General features: G+C 52.7%; 1 protein-coding gene across 1 annotated transcript in view; it reads right to left on the bottom strand.

The window, feature by feature from the left end:
• Positions 1-11105: 11105 nt before the first annotated feature.
• The window catches only part of UBR4 (ubiquitin protein ligase E3 component n-recognin 4), a 120025-nt gene continuing 111744 nt past the window's right edge, over positions 11106-19386 (bottom strand). Inside the window, 4 exon segments of the mRNA XM_077456305.1 lie at positions 11106-11898; positions 14230-14392; positions 14546-14636; positions 18482-18706. Of these exon segments, the coding sequence (XP_077312431.1) occupies positions 11834-11898; positions 14230-14392; positions 14546-14636; positions 18482-18706 (544 nt within the window). The 3' untranslated portion in view covers positions 11106-11833.

The following is a 19386-nucleotide window of genomic DNA, read 5'->3' as shown; positions in this document are numbered from 1 at the left end:
GGGGTCAGTGGGGGGAATAGTGCCCCATCATTGGTGTCAGTGGGGGGAATAGTGCCCCATCATTGGTGTCAGTGGGGGGAATAGTGCCCCATCATTGGCGTCAGTGGGGGGAATAGTGCCCCATCATTGGCGTCAGTGGGAGGAATAGTGCCCCATCATTGGCGTCAGTGGGAGGAATAGTGCCCCATCATTGGTGTCAGTGGGCGGAATAGTGCCCCATCATTGGTGTCGGTGGGCGGAATAGTGCCCCATCATTGGTGTCGGTGGGAGGAATAGTGCCCCATCATTGGTGTCGGTGGGAGGAATAGTGCCCCATCATTGGTGTCGGTGGGGGGAATAGTGGCCCATCATTGGTGTCAGTGGGAGGAATAGTGCCCCATCATTGGTATCAGTGGGAAGAATAGTGCCCCATCATTGGTGTCAGTGGGAGGAATAGTGCCCCATCATTGGTGTCAGTGGGAAGAATAGTGCCCCATCATTGGTGTCGGTGGGAAGAATAGTGCCCCATCATTGGTGTCGGTGGGGGGAATAGTGCCCCATCATTGGTGTCGGTGGGAGGAATAGTGGCCCATCATTGGTGTCGGTGGGAGGAATAGTGCCCCATCATTGGTGTCGGTGGGAGGAATAGTGCCCCATCATTGGTGTCGGTGGGAGGAATAGTGCCCCATCATTGGTGTCGGTGGGAGGAATAGTGCCCCGTCATTGGTGTCGGTGGGAGGAATAGTGCCCCGTCATTGGTGTCGGTGGGAGGAATAGTGTCCCGTCATTGGTGTCAGTGGGGGGAATAGTGCCTCATCATTGGTGTCAGTGGGAGGAATAGTGCCCCATCATTGGTGTCAGTGGGAGGAATAGTGCCCCATCATTGGTGTCAGTGGGGGGAATAGTGGCCCATCATTGGCGTCAGTGGGAGGAATAGTGCCCCATCATTGGCGTCAGTGGGGGGAATAGTGCCCCATCATTGGCGTCAGTGGGGGGAATAGTGCCCCATCATTGGCGTCAGTGGGGGGAATAGTGCCCCATCATTGGCGTCAGTGGGGGGAATAGTGCCCCATCATTGGCGTCAGTGGGGGGAATAGTGCCCCATCATTGGCGTCAGTGGGAGGAATAGTGCCCCATCATTGGCGTCAGTGGGAGGAATAGTGCCCCATCATTGGCGTCAGTGGGAGGAATAGTGCCCCATCATTGGCGTCAGTGGGCGGAATAGTGCCCCATCATTGGCGTCAGTGGGCGGAATAGTGCCCCATCATTGGCGTCAGCGGGAGGAATAGTGCCCCATCATTGGCGTCAGCGGGAGGAATAGTGCCCCATCATTGGCGTCAGCGGGAGGAATAGTGCCCCATCATTGGCGTCAGCGGGAGGAATAGTGCCCCATCATTGGCGTCAGCGGGAGGAATAGTGCCCCATCATTGGCGTCAGCGGGAGGAATAGTGCCCCATCATTGGCGTCAGCGGGAGGAATAGTGCCCCATCATTGGCGTCAGCGGGAGGAATAGTGCCCCATCATTGGTGTCAGCGGGAGGAATAGTGCCCCATCATTGGTGTCAGCGGGAGGAATAGTGCCCCATCACTGGTGTCAGCGGGAGGAATAGTGCCCCATCATTGGTGTCAGCGGGAGGAATAGTGCCCCATCACTGGTGTCAGTGGGAGGAATAGTGCCCCATCATTGGTGTCAGTGGGAGGAATAGTGCCCCATCACTGGTGTCAGTGGGAGGAATAGTGCCCCATCATTGGTGTCAGTGGGAGGAATAGTGCCCCATCACTGGTGTCAGCGGGAGGAATAGTGCCCCATCATTGGTGTCAGTGGGAGGAATAGTGCCCCATCACTGGTGTCAGTGGGAGGAATAGTGCCCCATCATTGGTGTCAGTGGGAGGAATAGTGCCCCATCACTGGTGTCAGCGGGAGGAATAGTGCCCCATCATTGGTGTCAGTGGGAGGAATAGTGCCCCATCACTGGTGTCAGTGGGAGGAATAGTGCCCCATCACTGGTGTCAGTGGGAGGAATAGTGCCCCATCATTGGTGTCAGTGGGAGGAATAGTGCCCCATCATTGGTGTCAGTAGGAGGAATGGTGCCCCATCATTGGTGTCAGTGGGAGGAATAGTGTCCCATCATTGCTGTCAGTGGGAGGAATAGTGTCCCATCATTGCTGTCAGTAGGAGGAATAGTGCCCCATCATTGGTGTCAGTGGAAGGAATAGTGCCCCATCACTGGTGTCAGTGGGGGGAATAGTGCCCCATCACTGGTGTCAGCGGGGAGGAATAGTGGCCCATCATTGGTGTCAGTGGGAGGAATAGTGCCCCATCATTGGTGTCAGTGGGAGAAATAGTGCCCCATCATTGGTGTCAGTGGGGGGAATAGTGCCCCATCATTGGTGTCAGTGAGAGGAATAGTGCCCCATCATTGGTGTCAGTGGGGGGAATAGTGCCCCATCATTGGTGTCAGTGGGAGGAATGGTGCCCCATCATTGGTGTCAGTGGGGGGAATAGTGCCCCATCATTGGTGTCAGTGGGAGGAATAGTGTCCCATCATTGGTGTCAGTGGGAGGAATAGTGCCCCATCATTGGTGTCAGTGGGGGGAATAGTGCCCCATCATTGGCGTCAGTGGGGGGAATAGTGCCCCATCATTGGCGTCAGTGGGGGGAATAGTGCCCCATCATTGGCGTCAGTGGGGGGAATAGTGCCCCATCATTGGTGTCAGTGGGAGGAATAGTGTCCCATCATTGGTGTCAGTGGAAGGAATAGTGCCCCATCATTGGTGTCAGTGGGAGGAATAGTGCCCCATCATTGGTGTCAGCGGGAGGAATGGTGCCCCATCATTGGTGTCAGCGGGGGGAATGGTGCCCCATCATTGGTGTCAGCGGGAGGAATGGTGCCCCATCATTGGTGTCAGCGGGAGGAATGGTGCCCCATCATTGGTGTCAGTGGGAGGAATGGTGCCCCATCATTGGTGTCAGTGGGAGGAATGGTGCCCCATCATTGGTGTCAGTGGGAGGAATAGTGCCCCATCATTGGTGTCAGCGGGGGGAATAGTGCCCCATCATTGGTGTCAGGAGGAGGAATGGTGCCTCAAGGGCTACATACAGGCAAGCAGAGGTTTGTACCATCACTCAGTCACACACATTTGGGAAGCGGAGTTCTGATGTGTTTTGCAGGGAAGGAGCCCCTTTTATTTGGAATGAGAAGCCAAAACCACAACATTCACTTTCTAAGCTGCAACATGTCAGCATAGAGAAGAAGACACGTCACCAACTTCACATCACAAGTTTTACACCCGGATTGTTTTCTCTCCTTGCAGAGGCCTTTGTGAGTGTGTGAGCATTTACCCCGTGTGCCCCGGGGGGGGGGGGGGGGGGGGATTCCAGTGAAGACACTTCGGGGGGAGGTCGTTGGTATTTAACACGTTTCATAAAAAGTAATTTTCTCTGCAGAACGCGTTTTTTCCTCCAGGGAGGGACATTGAGAAATCTATCTCCATGTGGAGTTCAGTAATTGTGATAATAACCCTCCAGATCTGGATTTCCTCTTCAATCCCAGAACTCCTCCCACCTTCCCCTCCCCCATACAATCCATCCCCTTTATTTTTTATTTTTCTCTAAGTGATGGCAATGAATCGATCTGCGGACTTGTAACGATCAGAGGGGAGGAGGGAGAAGCCAAGCTGGGGATGTGGATCTCTCAGGGAGAACGGAAAGTTCCAAGTGATGTCCGGTCTACTGTCCGGGTGCCCAATCCGAGGACATTTGGTACTTGTTATGCTGCCCTTGGCCTCCAGGAGGCAGCAGTGAGCACTTTTAATTTTAAGGGAGATGCAGAAATAACAAAATTGTCTCAAACACTGACTGTAATTTTCATCTCCCAACACCAGTCCATGGCAGCGCCCGGCCACATGTGTGCCGCCCGGGTGGGGCTACGAAAACAGAAATATTGTATCCAATACTTAGTGTAATTGTCATTTCCAGGCGCGGATCATTGGGGCGCACTTCCCCGCGGGTACCGCCATTTACATGAGCCGGAGAAAATTCCGGTATGTCTCTACAGCACCTTTCCAATCTGCCACCACCCCCGGAGCACGTCCAAAGCCTGACCGTTCCCCCCCCAACTATCTGCCACTGTCTGTATCATTACATACTCCTCCTACAGGCCATGGAACGAGAAGCTCCTCTCCTCCTACAGGCCATGGAACGAGAAGCTCCTCTCCTCCTACAGGCCATGGAACGAGAAGAGAGGCGCTCCCTTCTCCTACTCCAGGTCATGGAACGAGAAGAGAGGCGCTCCCTCTCCTACGCCAGGCCATGGAACGAGAAGCTCCTCTCCTACTCCAGGCCATGGAACGAGAAGCTCCTCTCCTACTCCAGGCCATGGAACGAGAAGCTCCTCCCCTACTCCAGGCCATGGAACGAGAAGCTCCTCTCCTACTCCAGGCCATGGAACGAGAAGAGAGGCGCTCCAGGTCATGGAACGAGAAGAGAGGCGCTCCAGGTCATGGAACGAGAAGAGAGGCTCTCCAGGTCATGGAACGAGAAGAGAGGCTCTCCAGGTCATGGAACGAGAAGAGAGGCTCTCCAGGTCATGGAACGAGAAGCTCCTCTCCTACTCCAGGCCATGGAACGAGAAGCTCCTCTCCTACTCCAGGCCATGGAACGAGAAGCTCCTCTCCTACTCCAGGTCATGGAACGAGAAGCTCCTCTCCTACTCCAGGCCATGGAACGAGAAGCTCCTCTCCTACTCCAGGCCATGGAACGAGAAGCTCCTCTCCTACTCCAGGCCATGGAACGAGAAGCTCCTCTCCTACTCCAGGCCATGGAACGAGAAGCTCCTCTCCTACTCCAGGCCATGGAACGAGAAGCTCCTCTCCTACTCCAGGTCATGGAACGAGAAGAGAGGCGCTCCAGGTCATGGAACGAGAAGAGAGGCGCTCCAGGTCATGGAACGAGAAGAGAGGCGCTCCAGGTCATGGAACGAGAAGAGAGGCGCTCCAGGTCATGGAACGAGAAGAGAGGCGCTCCAGGTCATGGAACGAGAAGAGAGGCGCTCCAGGTCATGGAACGAGAAGAGAGGCGCTCCAGGTCATGGAACGAGAAGAGAGGCGCTCCAGGTCATGGAACGAGAAGAGAGGCTCTCCAGGTCATGGAACGAGAAGAGAGGCTCTCCAGGTCATGGAACGAGAAGAGAGGCTCTCCAGGTCATGGAACGAGAAGAGAGGCTCTCCAGGTCATGGAACGAGAAGAGAGGCTCTCCAGGTCATGGAACGAGAAGAGAGGCTCTCCAGGTCATGGAACGAGAAGAGAGGCTCTCCAGGTCATGGAACGAGAAGAGAGGCTCTCCAGGTCATGGAACGAGAAGAGAGGCTCTCCAGGTCATGGAACGAGAAGAGAGGCTCTCCAGGTCATGGAACGAGAAGCTCCTCTCCTACTCCAGGCCATGGAACGAGAAGCTCCTCTCCTACTCCAGGCCATGGAACGAGAAGCTCCTCTCCTACTCCAGGTCATGGAACGAGAAGAGAGGCGCTCCAGGTCATGGAACGAGAAGAGAGGCGCTCCAGGTCATGGAACGAGAAGAGAGGCGCTCCAGGTCATGGAACGAGAAGAGAGGCGCTCCAGGTCATGGAACGAGAAGAGAGGCGCTCCAGGTCATGGAACGAGAAGAGAGGCGCTCCAGGTCATGGAACGAGAAGAGAGGCTCTCCAGGTCATGGAACGAGAAGAGAGGCTCTCCAGGTCATGGAACGAGAAGAGAGGCTCTCCAGGTCATGGAACGAGAAGAGAGGCTCTCCAGGTCATGGAACGAGAAGAGAGGCTCTCCAGGTCATGGAACGAGAAGAGAGGCTCTCCAGGTCATGGAACGAGAAGCTCCTCTCCTACTCCAGGCCATGGAACGAGAAGCTCCTCTCCTACTCCAGGCCATGGAACGAGAAGCTCCTCTCCTACTCCAGGTCATGGAACGAGAAGCTCCTCTCCTACTCCAGGTCATGGAACGAGAAGCTCCTCTCCTACTCCAGGCCATGGAACGAGAAGCTCCTCTCCTACTCCAGGCCATGGAACGAGAAGCTCCTCTCCTACTCCAGGCCATGGAACGAGAAGCTCCTCTCCTACTCCAGGCCATGGAACGAGAAGCTCCTCTCCTACTCCAGGCCATGGAACGAGAAGCTCCTCTCCTACTCCAGGCCATGGAACGAGAAGCTCCTCTCCTACTCCAGGTCATGGAACGAGAAGAGAGGCGCTCCAGGTCATGGAACGAGAAGAGAGGCGCTCCAGGTCATGGAACGAGAAGAGAGGCGCTCCAGGTCATGGAACGAGAAGAGAGGCGCTCCAGGTCATGGAACGAGAAGAGAGGCGCTCCAGGTCATGGAACGAGAAGAGAGGCGCTCCAGGTCATGGAACGAGAAGAGAGGCGCTCCAGGTCATGGAACGAGAAGAGAGGCGCTCCAGGTCATGGAACGAGAAGAGAGGCGCTCCAGGTCATGGAACGAGAAGAGAGGCTCTCCAGGTCATGGAACGAGAAGAGAGGCTCTCCAGGTCATGGAACGAGAAGAGAGGCTCTCCAGGTCATGGAACGAGAAGAGAGGCTCTCCAGGTCATGGAACGAGAAGAGAGGCTCTCCAGGTCATGGAACGAGAAGCTCCTCTCCTACTCCAGGCCATGGAACGAGAAGCTCCTCTCCTACTCCAGGCCATGGAACGAGAAGCTCCTCTCCTACTCCAGGCCATGGAACGAGAAGCTCCTCTCCTACTCCAGGTCATGGAACGAGAAGCTCCTCTCCTACTCCAGGCCATGGAACGAGAAGCTCCTCTCCTACTCCAGGCCATGGAACGAGAAGCTCCTCTCCTACTCCAGGCCATGGAACGAGAAGCTCCTCTCCTACTCCAGGCCATGGAACGAGAAGCTCCTCTCCTACTCCAGGCCATGGAACGAGAAGCTCCTCTCCTACTCCAGGTCATGGAACGAGAAGCTCCTCTCCTACTCCAGGTCATGGAACGAGAAGAGAGGCGCTCCAGGTCATGGAACGAGAAGAGAGGCGCTCCAGGTCATGGAACGAGAAGAGAGGCGCTCCAGGTCATGGAACGAGAAGAGAGGCGCTCCAGGTCATGGAACGAGAAGAGAGGCGCTCCAGGTCATGGAACGAGAAGAGAGGCGCTCCAGGTCATGGAACGAGAAGAGAGGCGCTCCAGGTCATGGAACGAGAAGAGAGGCGCTCCTCTCCTACTCCAGGTCATGGAACGAGAAGAGAGGCGCTCCAGGTCACGGAACGAGAAGAGAGGCGCTCCAGGTCACGGAACGAGAAGAGAGGCGCTCCAGGTCATGGAACGAGAAGAGAGGCGCTCCAGGTCATGGAACGAGAAGAGAGGCGCTCCTCTCCTACTCCAGGTCATGGAACGAGAAGAGAGGCGCTCCAGGTCACGGAACGAGAAGAGAGGCGCTCCAGGTCACGGAACGAGAAGAGAGGCGCTCCAGGTCACGGAACGAGAAGAGAGGCGCTCCAGGTCACGGAACGAGAAGAGAGGCACTCCAGGTCACGGAACGAGAAGAGAGGCACTCCTCTCCTACTCCAGGTCATGGAACGAGAAGAGAGGCGCTCCAGGTCACGGAACGAGAAGAGAGGCGCTCCTCTCCTACTCCAGGTCATGGAACGAGAAGAGAGGCGCTCCAGGTCACGGAACCAGAAGAGAGGCGCTCCAGGTCACGGAACCAGAAGAGAGGCGCTCCTCTCCTACTCCAGGTCACGGAACGAGAAGAGAGGCGCTCCTCTCCTACTCCAGGTCACGGAATGAGAAGAGAGGCGCTCCTCTCCTACTCCAGGTCATGGAATGAGAAGAGAGGCGCTCCTCTCCTACTCCAGGTCATGGAATGAGAAGAGAGGCGCTCCTCTCCTACTCCAGGTCATGGAATGAGAAGAGAGGCGCTCCTCTCCTACTCCAGGTCATGGAATGAGAAGAGAGGCGCTCCTCTCCTACTCCAGGTCATGGAATGAGAAGAGAGGCGCTCCTCTCCTACTCCAGGTCATGGAATGAGAAGTGAGGCGCTCCTCTCCTACTACTGGTCATGGAATGAGAAATGAGCTGCTCCTCGCCTACAGGTCATGTAATGAGAAGAGAGGTGCTCCTCTCCTACAGGTCATGGAATGAGAAATGAGCAGCTCCTCTCCTACAGGTCATGTAATGAGAGGCGAGGAGCTACTACAGCTCAATGAAAAGTGAGGCGCTCCTCTACTACAGACCATAATTTTACACCCCCCTGGAGCAGTCACTTTTCTTGATCCATCCCACCCCCTTGCAGTAGTGTGTACGGCGTCCCGCATATTGCACGCTCTGGCTCCTGAACATATAAACATCCCCCAGACATACACGGGACCATCTCGTCCTGACAAGTGGAGGTTGATCCTGGCACAGGAAGAGCCCCGCAGCCTCCCCCAGCTTTGAAGATCAGACAAGAACACTCATCCCCATCGGCGCCATGTGCACACACCTGCCATCCAACAACAATTATTTCAATTAACTTAATTAAAAACACCAAAACAGAAACATCGGGAGAAGCCTTCGTGTGCAGAAGCTCCTCTCTAATCAGGACATGGGAAATCTCTACAGCAGAAAGAAAAAGGAGTTTAATAAAAGGTTGTGCGTCCTTCAATGCGTGTCATTCCCGTGGGACTTTAAAGGCAATATCCTCCAATAAAAAACAATATATGATTAAAACTTTACATTAAAAAAAAATCAAATGATTAAGCCCCTAGGGGTGAAACACGTTGGAGGCGTGGCTTCAATGGTTTGAGCTGAGGCAGCTTTTATTTGCCCACAATACAGCCGGGACACCTCCTTTCACTCCACTCTGCACCCCCAGGAACCAACAGGATTCTTCAAATGGGACTCCACCACCCTGAGCCAAGGACACCCCCCCCCCACCCCACCCCCGTACCCCATGCACTAACCTTGGATCACAAGATGAAGCTGTAATCAAAATACTGCCCAGGGTTGGAAGAACCCGACATGTTTCAGAAGTTCCTTCCTCAGGGGTGTAGTTTGTATTATGGACTATGAAGCAAGTCAGCCACGTTACCCGCACAATACAAAAATACCTTTCCACCTTCTGCCGATTACAGACCAATCCAGGAATGTCCGTATTCACCGAGGCCACCAGAACTGCAGCATATATAATACATGCGTGTGCCTCGTCTATGTCACCATGTGGTCTCCATACAGGCAAAGAGGGCCTTGCTTCATAGTCCATAATACACACTGTACCCCTGAAGGGGGAATCTGCTAAAACGCGTCAGGTTGTCCCAGGCCTGGGGAGTATTTTGATTAGTACATCTTGGATGCGTTCCAGCACACTGCCCCAGCAGTGGAGTGTTTGGTAGATTGTCAACATATATAATATGTGATATTAACCACTTGCCGCCCGGCCACGGTACATTTAGTGGCAGGACAACACAAGCAGGCTGAACCACGTACATCATCCCCAGCCTCTGCCGGGTTAGGGGCATGTGGCTGTCATTTCTATAGTGATGCTGTGATTGGCCAACAGCTATCACATGGTACGAGGGTACCGTGATTGGCCAACAGCTATCACATGGTACGAGGGTACCGTGATTGGCCAACAGCTATCACATGGTACGAGGGTACCGTGATTGGCCAACAGCTATCACATGGTACGAGGGTACCGTGATTGGCCAACAGCTATCACATGGTACGAGGGTACCGTGATTGGCCAACAGCTATCACATGGTACGAGGGTACCGTGATTGGCCAACAGCTATCACATGGTACGAGGGTACCGTGATTGGCCAACAGCTATCACATGGTACGAGGTACCGTGATTGGCCAACAGCTATCACATGGTACGAGGGTACCGTGATTGGCCAACAGCTATCACATGGTACGAGGGTACCGTGATTGGCCAACAGCTATCACATGGTACGAGGGTACCGTGATTGGCCAACAGCTTTCACATGGTACGAGGTACCGTGATTGGCCAACAGCTATCACATGGTACAGGGTACCGTGATTGGCCAACAGCTATCACATGGTACAGGGTACCGTGATTGGCCAACAGCTATCACATGGTACAGGGTACCGTGATTGGCCAACAGCTATCACATGGTACAGGGTACCGTGATTGGCCAACAGCTATCACATGGTACAGGGTACCGTGATTGGCCAACAGCTATCACATGGTACAGGGTACCGTGATTGGCCAACAGCTATCACATGGTACAGGGTACCGTGATTGGCCAACAGCTATCACATAGTACGGGGTGCTGTGAATGGTCCAGGTTCCATGTGGTAGCTGTGGGCCAATCACAGCACACAACAGTAAATCACAGCTGTTCATGACAGCTGAAAACATTCATCACTAACAGTAAAGTGTAAAAAAAAAAAACCCTGATCTAGTATGATCACCGGGTTAAATGTGTGTTTCCAGTATTTGAGTGTTTCCAAGTGGCCATCACCGCCCCCCCCGCACCTCTGGCCAAATGTGGTACTCCACACCACAGGAGGCTTGAATCCTGACCATTTTGTGGGACAACACTCGCAAACCGAGTCAAAATTAAAATAATAGCAGCTTGTATTGCGAAAAACACTCGTCAACTGTGTTACTCGCAATCCGAGGTATTCTGGGTGTATAGGTGTGACTATATATATATATATATATATATATCTCATCTCTATATCGAGATAGATCAATAGATATTAGATAGATGGATACGGCCACCCTGTAGCAGTAACATCAGCTATAGGGCGGTCCTTAAGCGGTTAGAGCTCCACCAAAAAGCCCTCCTATTTCCTATTGGCTGATGGGGCAGCTGAATTGCGTTCACAGACCAACTTGCTTCAGACACGACTGAATGAGGCAACAGCTGCCTGTGTTACCCGGCAACAGCCAATTCAATTCCAAGCTGGGCCGTGTCCGCTGGGAAGTAGACCATTGGAATCCAGCGGCTGGGAAGCGCCGGCGGTCCTTTCCTCGGACGCGGCTGTTGGTACATTCCTGATTGCTGGCGAATCCGACAATCTGCCTAATGAAATGATGGAAGATGATAAAGAGCAGAGACCTTTCCGCTCTAAGCGGCATCAATCACTTATCTCCAATCACATCTCTCGGAGGAGTCGGGATGAGAAATGAAAGCTTTTATTACATTTTATGTGAAGTGAGAACAACGGCTGGTTACATGTTACTGGCTGCCAGTACAGCCCACGGCGGAGGAACCTTTCACCAGTGAGGGAGGACGGCGGCACGAACGGACGCGAAGGTGCTGAAATCGCCACGTGCCGCGGTCACCGATTCCGCACAGCGCCATAACGAGATTGTCACTAAACATCTAAAAAGTGATTGGGTGCTCCGGGGTCACATGACTGGTAGCCGCAGAAATGACACCTCACCGGCGCCCTCTGCTGGCTGCCAGCATGTCACAGGAGACGTCTACAGAATGCACACATATCTCTGTCTTTGGTGGGCTGGACACATCATGCAGTTGGTGGTGGGGGGGGAGGGGGGGTGGAGGGATGTTTGCTCTTCCTCCGGCAGGTCGGCCTCGCAGTAAAGTTTTGGTTTCTTGCTGTCCGTTTCCACACAACTTGAAAATTCATGCACACTAAAAACACACGAGGCAACGGGCGCCAAAACCTCGACCACCCGACGCTGCCGTCTGCAAAACTTAAGATAAAAGAGTTTGTTCACTGAAGAGGAGATTTCAGGGATTCCGAATGTAGGTCCTCTCCCCTCCTCCCCCTACAAGCGCACACAAAAAAACAAAACAAAAAAAAAAAAAACACGGCAACACCCAGGGGAGGAGAAGAAAGACATCCACCGACTAAAAGCAGCAGGGGGCTCCACCACGAGCTCAGGGAATCGAGTTCAGAATATCCTTGAAGAAGCCGTCGGGGTCACTGATCTCCGGTAAAAGACCTGCAAGAGAAAGAGAGATGAAAGCTGGCGGGAACAACCTGGCGGCAACGGGGCCGACCGCAACCGTGAAACACGCAACGATGGGCCAAACGTTTTCTTGTAATGTCCCATTGAGTGACAGGATTCAGCATGAAAGGGGCAGTAATATGAATTACGGGGACGATGGTGTAACGAGGATGGACTTGGAGGAAGGTGAATCTACAGGTGCAGCTGGATAATTCTGTTTAGTCTCAGAATCTAACATAGGGGCCCCCAGACTTTCTAAACAAAGGGCTCCACTGTAACCATTGGGGGTACAAAATGTCCTAGTATCACTGGAACAGGGCCCCCCATTCGTGGCGTCAGTGGGAGGAACAGGGCCCCCCATTCGTGGCGTCAGTGGGAGGAACAGGGCCCCCCATTCGTGGCGTCAGTGGGAGGAACAGGGCCCCCCATTCGTGGCGTCAGTGGGAGGAACAGGGCCCCCCATTCGTGGCGTCAGTGGGAGGAACAGGGCCCCCCATTCGTGGCGTCAGTGGGAGGAACAGGGCCCCCCATTCGTGGCGTCAGTGGGAGGAACAGGGCCCCCCATTCGTGGCGTCAGTGGGAGGAACAGGGCCCCCCATTCGTGGCGTCAGTGGGAGGAACAGGGCCCCCCATTCGTGGCGTCAGTGGGAGGAACAGGGCCCCCCATTCGTGGCGTCAGTGGGAGGAACAGGGCCCCCCATTCGTGGCGTCAGTGGGAGGAACAGGGCCCCCCATTCGTGGCGTCAGTGGGAGGAACAGGGCCCCCCATTCGTGGCGTCAGTGGGAGGAACAGGGCCCCCCATTCGTGGCGTCAGTGGGAGGAACAGGGCCCCCCATTCGTGGCGTCACTGGGCGGAACAGGGCCCCCCATTCGTGGCGTCACTGGGCGGAACAGGGCCCCCCATTCGTGGCGTCACTGGGCGGAACAGGGCCCCCCATTCGTGGCGTCACTGGGCGGAACAGGGCCCCCCATTCGTGGCGTCACTGGGCGGAACAGGACCCCCCATTCGTGGCGTCACTGGGCGGAACATGGCCCCCCATTCGTGGCGTCACTGGGAGGAACAGGGCCCCCCATCCCTTGGCGTCACTGGGAGGAACAGGGCCCCCCATCCCTTGGCGTCACTGGGAGGAACAGGGCCCCCCATCCCTTGGCGTCACTGGGAGGAACAGGGCCCCCCATCCCTTGGCGTCACTGGGAGGAACAGGGCCCCCCATCCCTTGGCGTCACTGGGAGGAACAGGGCCCCCCATCCCTTGGCGTCACTGGGAGGAACAGGGCCCCCCATCCCTTGGCGTCACTGGGAGGAACAGGGCCCCCCATCCCTTGGCGTCACTGGGAGGAACAGGGCCCCCCATCCCTTGGCGTCACTGGGAGGAACAGGGCCCCATCCCTTGGCGTCACTGGGAGGAACAGGGCCCCATCCCTTGGCGTCACTGGGAGGAACAGGGCCCCATCCCTTGGCGTCACTGGGAGGAACAGGGCCCCATCCCTTGGCGTCACTGGGAGGAACAGGGCCCCATCCCTTGGCGTCACTGGGAGGAACAGGGCCCCATCCCTTGGCGTCACTGGGAGGAACAGGGCCCCCCCATTCGTGGAGTCACTGGGAGGAACAGGGCCCCCCATTCGTGGTGTCATTGGGAGGAATAGGGCCCCCCCATTTGTGGTGTCATTGGGAGGAATAGGGCCCCATTATTGGTAGGACCCCATTTTTGGTTCATCGGGAGGTATAGGGCCCCATTGTTGGTGTCATTGGTAGGAAGTGCGCCCTTTATTGGGGTCAGTGAATAAAACAGTGCCCCAAGGGCCAGATAAAAGCAAGCACAGGGCCACAGTTTGGAGACCACTGCTCTAGTGGCTGAATGCCAGAGCATTCTGATTGGCAAACTAACGTTTCCACCAAGTCCCAGAGCTTGCTGCCAATTCCTGCCCCTACAAATTCCTACTGACCAACCACCAGAACAGAAAATCCCAGAGCCATCAAGGCATTATTCCTCCTATTAAAACCAATGACGGGGCACTATTCCTCCCACTGACACAAACGATGGGGCACTATTCCTTCCCACTGACACCAATGATGGGACACTATTCCTCCAACTGACACCATCGAGGCACTATTCCTCCTGTTAAAACCAATAATGGGGCACTATTCCTCTTAGTATAATCAATGATAGGGCACTGATGACAGGGCACTTTCTACACCCACTCTCCACAGTCCGGCCCCCTAAAGCTTGAAGGACAGTAAACTGGCCCTTTGCTTAGAAAGTTTGGAGACCCCTCCCTGCTCTATACCCCAACAAATGATGGTCCATGATGACAGATGCTCACCAGCCACATCGATGAACTCAGAAAAGGACTCTACAGGCATGAACTCTTCCTGGAAGGTTTTCAGGGCTTTGTCTGCAGCTTCGTAGATGGGCATGTCATTGAGTCGAATGTAATCTGCCAGGGAATAGGACCAGCCTCCCTCTGTGTTACTGATGGGTACTTTCTGCAATGCAAAAAATAAAATAAAAAGTCACAACATTTGCAACGCGGAGGATTCCGAGGTTTTTAAACCTACAGGTGTGAAAATCCTTCATCATCATTTAGACCTGCAGGCTTCTCATCTTTGAAGAAGAAAGGATCTGAATGGAAGACTTACCTTGAACATGTTGTAAATGAGATCGACCAATGCCCAGAACAAGAGGCTGGAGCGGTAGACGGAGTAATCCTTCATTGCTTTATCAGTCAACCTATGTGGGGGGGGGGGGGGGGGAATAAAAAATAATTGGGTGAGAACTTGGCGCTTTATTTAGTGGAACAGGTCCACACTGACATGCCGTGACCAACACCATCTCATCCTACAGGCTAGACACATCAAGTATCTTCCGGGTCTCAGTTCATTTACATTTTTTATGCCAAGTAGACAGTTTAGTAAATCACTGAAAGCCGGACATTAGGGGTTAGGCATGAACTACAGGCAAACTGCTACATACATAGATAAAATAACCCCCCCCCCCCCCCAGTCCCGCTGAGCGTTCCCCCGTTCTTAGCCCCAGTAGAGCCGCTTCAAAGGTCCGGGGCTTAGAAACCCCTTCGGCATACACGCCTCTTCTTCCCCGCGGACAGGACAAGCTACACAGGTTCTGATTGGTCGGCCGACCAATTAGAATAATCCGAAACGTCCTTCCAGATGTGGAATGTTTTGGAAATTCAGCTGTGGGGATTTCTAAGCCCCGGACTCCTGAGGCGGCTATACTGGCGGTCATAATGGAAGATCGCTGCTCTGCATGTCAGGGGGGGGGGGGCGTGGCTTAGTTGCGTGCAAGTTCACCTTTTTATGTAAAGGTGGACTTGCCCTTAAAAAAAATTAATAAAAATAAAACCACCACACCAAAACGCACCTCCCCATTGACAACTGCAACAAAAATGCACCCATGTTGCATTTTTGATGCAGTTTTTGAGTCACAATTGTAACGCTGCTTATGCTAATTTGTTTTTAAAAAAATACGCAGATACATCGGCCGCCAAAAATTATCAAAATTACCTATGAAAAAAGAACTGTAAAATGCGGCAAGAAACGCATATGCGTTTTTTCAGTGGCCATTATCCTGTACCTGTTGTATTGAACTGTACTGTAATTGTGTTGTTCCCCCCCTCCCCCCCATACATTGTAAAGCGCTGCGTAAACTGTTGGCGCTATATAAATTGTGAATAATAATAATAATAACCTTTTTTTTCCCCTATGGCCAAAAACCCTATTTTCAACCGATAATTTTCGGCGGCCGATATATCGGTGTATCTCTAAAAAAAAATATTATATATTTGGGGTTTATTTTTTGGGTTTTATTTTTAGGGTTACAAGTTGCAGAAAGTCAACATTTAAAAAGATGCAAATTTATTTTGTAATCAAGCCAATCAATCACACTCCAGAACGGCGCCTTAATAAATCGCAATTACTGTAATGAACGTCTTTTCAAAATTTTTTTTTTTGGGAACTTCAATTTATGCAAAACTAAGTACAGAGAAAAGTAATTAAAGATTATTAATCATTGTTTAAAGAAGGAAACAATACAAGGAGGTATCGAGAGCATCTGCCTTCATTACACACCTAACAAAAGACAGACAGGCAGACTCGCCCAGCGCTGGAATGTCAGTCGGGTGGGAGGGGCTCCGGGGACAGGAAGAACCGCATGTTTTTCTTAATGATTTATCGCCGCGTCTCCGGGGGGGGGGGGGGGGGGGGGGACAGTTTACCAAGTCACCAGAAAAATGACGGGGCGACACGAGAGGCCCGAGGGAGATGCTGCGAAGTCCAGAGACACCTTTGTGAAGTCACCGGCAGTCTGAGCATCCAGCCTATGCCAACGCCTCGAGGGATCCTCAATGACAAAACACAAAGGAGTCCTCCAGAAGAACACCAACCCTCCGCTGCTACAGGATGTAAACCCAGAGGGTCCGATACAAACCTGCCTTGTCTATTTTTAAAGTGTATAACAAAAATGTAAAAAGCAAAAAAAGTTGAACAAAAACTCTGAGGAGCCAGACATCTGCTTTACCTGGTTCTGCATCCGATTGGCTGCTATGTGAGGCCTCTGGCTCCCTCCTCAGGATAACAAGCCATAACCTGAGCAAGTGGTCCAAAGAACCAAAAATCTGTTGTGGGGGCAATAAAGCTGAACTTTGGATTGGCCATGTCTCTTCATCTCCAATCAATGGTATACATTTCGTTTTCCAGGCTGAAGTTTGTATACCAACCTTAGAATGAAGCAAGTGGGCCAACCCAACAGTCACTACGTCGGGGGCTCCTCCTCACTCTCCTTCCTGAAGTTCTCAAAGATCCATGTGCACCGCCACCGACTACGCACACCTGGGATTCCTGAAATCTTTATCTCTGCACTCAGTGTGTGACATTCCTATTATCAACCATCGAGACTCTCTCTCCACATGTCCAGCAACTGGTCGGTTATTGACTCAAAAGAACTGAAGCCATTGATTTACCACGACAGACATGAAGAGGTCACCAACAGTAGCCTAAATACCTCCCCAAAAATGGAAAAATTGTATCAAATACTTCCCGTAATTTTCACTTCCTGGCGAAAATGCATGGCAGCGTTCTACCACATGTATGCTGCCACGTTGGTGCCAGGAAACGGGTTCTCATATCTCCAACAGGGACAAAAAAAAAAACCTAACAAATTTAAAGTGGAATTTTACTCTCTCATTCACCATTGACTATTTCTAATCCTCATCCTGCTAGCATTTTGTAAATAGATAGCAAAGTAGATCATATTTTTACTTGGAGCCCACATCCCCATCAGGCTGATTTGGCATGCGATTTGACACGCCGAATCGGCAGCTATTGCCGGCAATAGCACCGTCCAATTCCCAAAAGTAATTCCTGTACTACTTTTGCCGACTTTGGGGTGGGGGGGGGGGGCATTTGAATAGACATCTGTGCATGAACCCACACAGATGTCTGTCAGATCGCCCCCAAAGTCAGACTGCATTGCTGGTTTGAAATTGTGCGAGATCAGTGTGAACCTGGGCTTAAACTTTTTTTTTTTTAACATTTTAGTTACCTACTAGTTTCCACGCCTAGGGCAAATTATGTCATACATCACAAGAGTTTTCAGGAGGGGAGGGGTGGGGAGGGGAGGGGAGAGGAGAGGAGAGGAGAGGAGTTTTCTCAGCTAAGCACACCCACCTGCCTGAGCTAAGGGCATATCGATTCCTGGAAGTAAATTGCCATGTGAATCTGCCCTTACTCAAGGTGGCTGGGGGGGGGGGGGGGCGTTTTATTTTGCTCAGAAACAGTGTCGTGCCATTTTAACCACTTGCTTACCGGGCACTTAAACCCCCCCTTCCTGCCCAGGCCAATTTTCCAGCGCTGTCACACTTTGAATGACAATTGCGCGGTCGTGCTACACTGTACCCAAATTATATTTTTATCATTTATCACACAAATAGAACTTTTGGTGGTATTTATTCCCTACAGGGGTTTTTATGTTTTTGCTAAACAAATTTTCGGGGGCAGGGTTAGAAAGTCTGAGTTTTTTTTTTTTGCCACCTGTGGATTCCTATCCCAGTGACAACAGCTCACCCAACTTCTTGTTCAGGGGACACAGGCACAGGAAGGGAGGCGAAATCCCCCCAGTGAAGACCAATTCACACTGCAATAGTGTTAATTCGAATAGCAAATGAAGCGATTCAGCCGCTCTGTGTTCCCATCTAGCTAGGGTACATAATTCAGTGCACCGCTTTTTATTTATTTTTTATTATTTTATTTTTTACAAGCTTTATTTGAAGTGTGCAAAATGTATCACTTCAATCACTGCAATGAGGGGTGGGCTGCGATAAAGCACAGCATTGTTTGCATGTTATCTCAGTGCTAGGCTGCGTTGTAGTGAATGATGGGACACATAGGAAACAATTGTTGTCCCTGCAGTGACAAACGTTTTACCATGCAGTCACCACACGGTGTGAATTGGCCTCTCAGATCACCCCCATGATTTCCACCTCTAATATCTACAGCAGCAGAGATCGGTTCAAACAAGTGCAGAAAGCTCTCAGGAATCCTTCTTCCATGTTGGTGTACCTGTTTGCTCCACCCGAGGACACAGCTCTCGCGTGACTGACCACCAGCAGCCGTCGCAGCACATCGATGCGGATGGTCTTCCACTTCTCAGTCGGTAGAAGATGTAACGCCATCACAGTGAAATAATGGGGCCCATCCACCTCGAAGGCACTTTCCACCCACTTCTCTTTAGGCTGTTCCAGAAAACTCTGAACATTCTTCTCCTCTCTGGATATGGCGCGGGTTCTGGAAGGAAGGATACAGCAAAAGACCAGAGCAGTTAACATCTAAAAAAAAAAAAAAAATGGTGCAAACCACGGCAACAGCTTCCAGCCGCCCTCCCTGCTCTTCCCATCCCTGGGAGACCCAAGTCAGGACTTTATGCATACATAGGGCTAAGGAGTTTCTCACTGGCTCTGATTGGCCAATTACCAAGCACTGTCCTCTGTAAAGAAGGGGAGTAAATTACATGCTCCCCAAATCTGTATGCACCTGGTACACCCCTTAAAGTGTTACTAAACCCAGGAGCCCGCACTCGCTAGACCTAGTCTCCCCAGGAGCCCGCACTCGCTAGACCTCGTCTCCCCAGGAGCCCGCACTCGCTAGACCTCGTCTCCCCAGGAGCCCGCACTCGCTAGACCTCGTCTCCCCAGGAGCCCGCACTCGCTAGACCTCGTCTCCCCAGGAGCCCGCACTCGCTAGACCTCGTCTCCCCAGGAGCCCGCACTCGCTAGACCTCGTCTCCCCAGGAGCCCGCACTCGCTAGACCTCGTCTCCCCAGGAGCCCGCACTCGCTAGACCTCGTCTCCCCAGGAGCCCACACTCGCTAGACCTCGTCTCCCCAGGAGCCCACACTCGCTAGACCTCGTCTCCCCAGGAGCCCACACTCGCTAGACCTCGTCTCCCCAGGAGCCCACACTCGCTAG

Source organism: Lithobates pipiens, unplaced genomic scaffold (assembly GCF_037356315.1).
Source record: "Lithobates pipiens isolate NorthernLeopardFrog02 unplaced genomic scaffold, aLitPip1_a1.2 Scaffold_27, whole genome shotgun sequence".
Lineage (NCBI taxonomy): Eukaryota > Metazoa > Chordata > Amphibia > Anura > Ranidae > Lithobates > Lithobates pipiens.
Note: the sequence above shows the minus strand (reverse complement) of the source record. Positions and strands in the feature narration are given on the sequence as shown.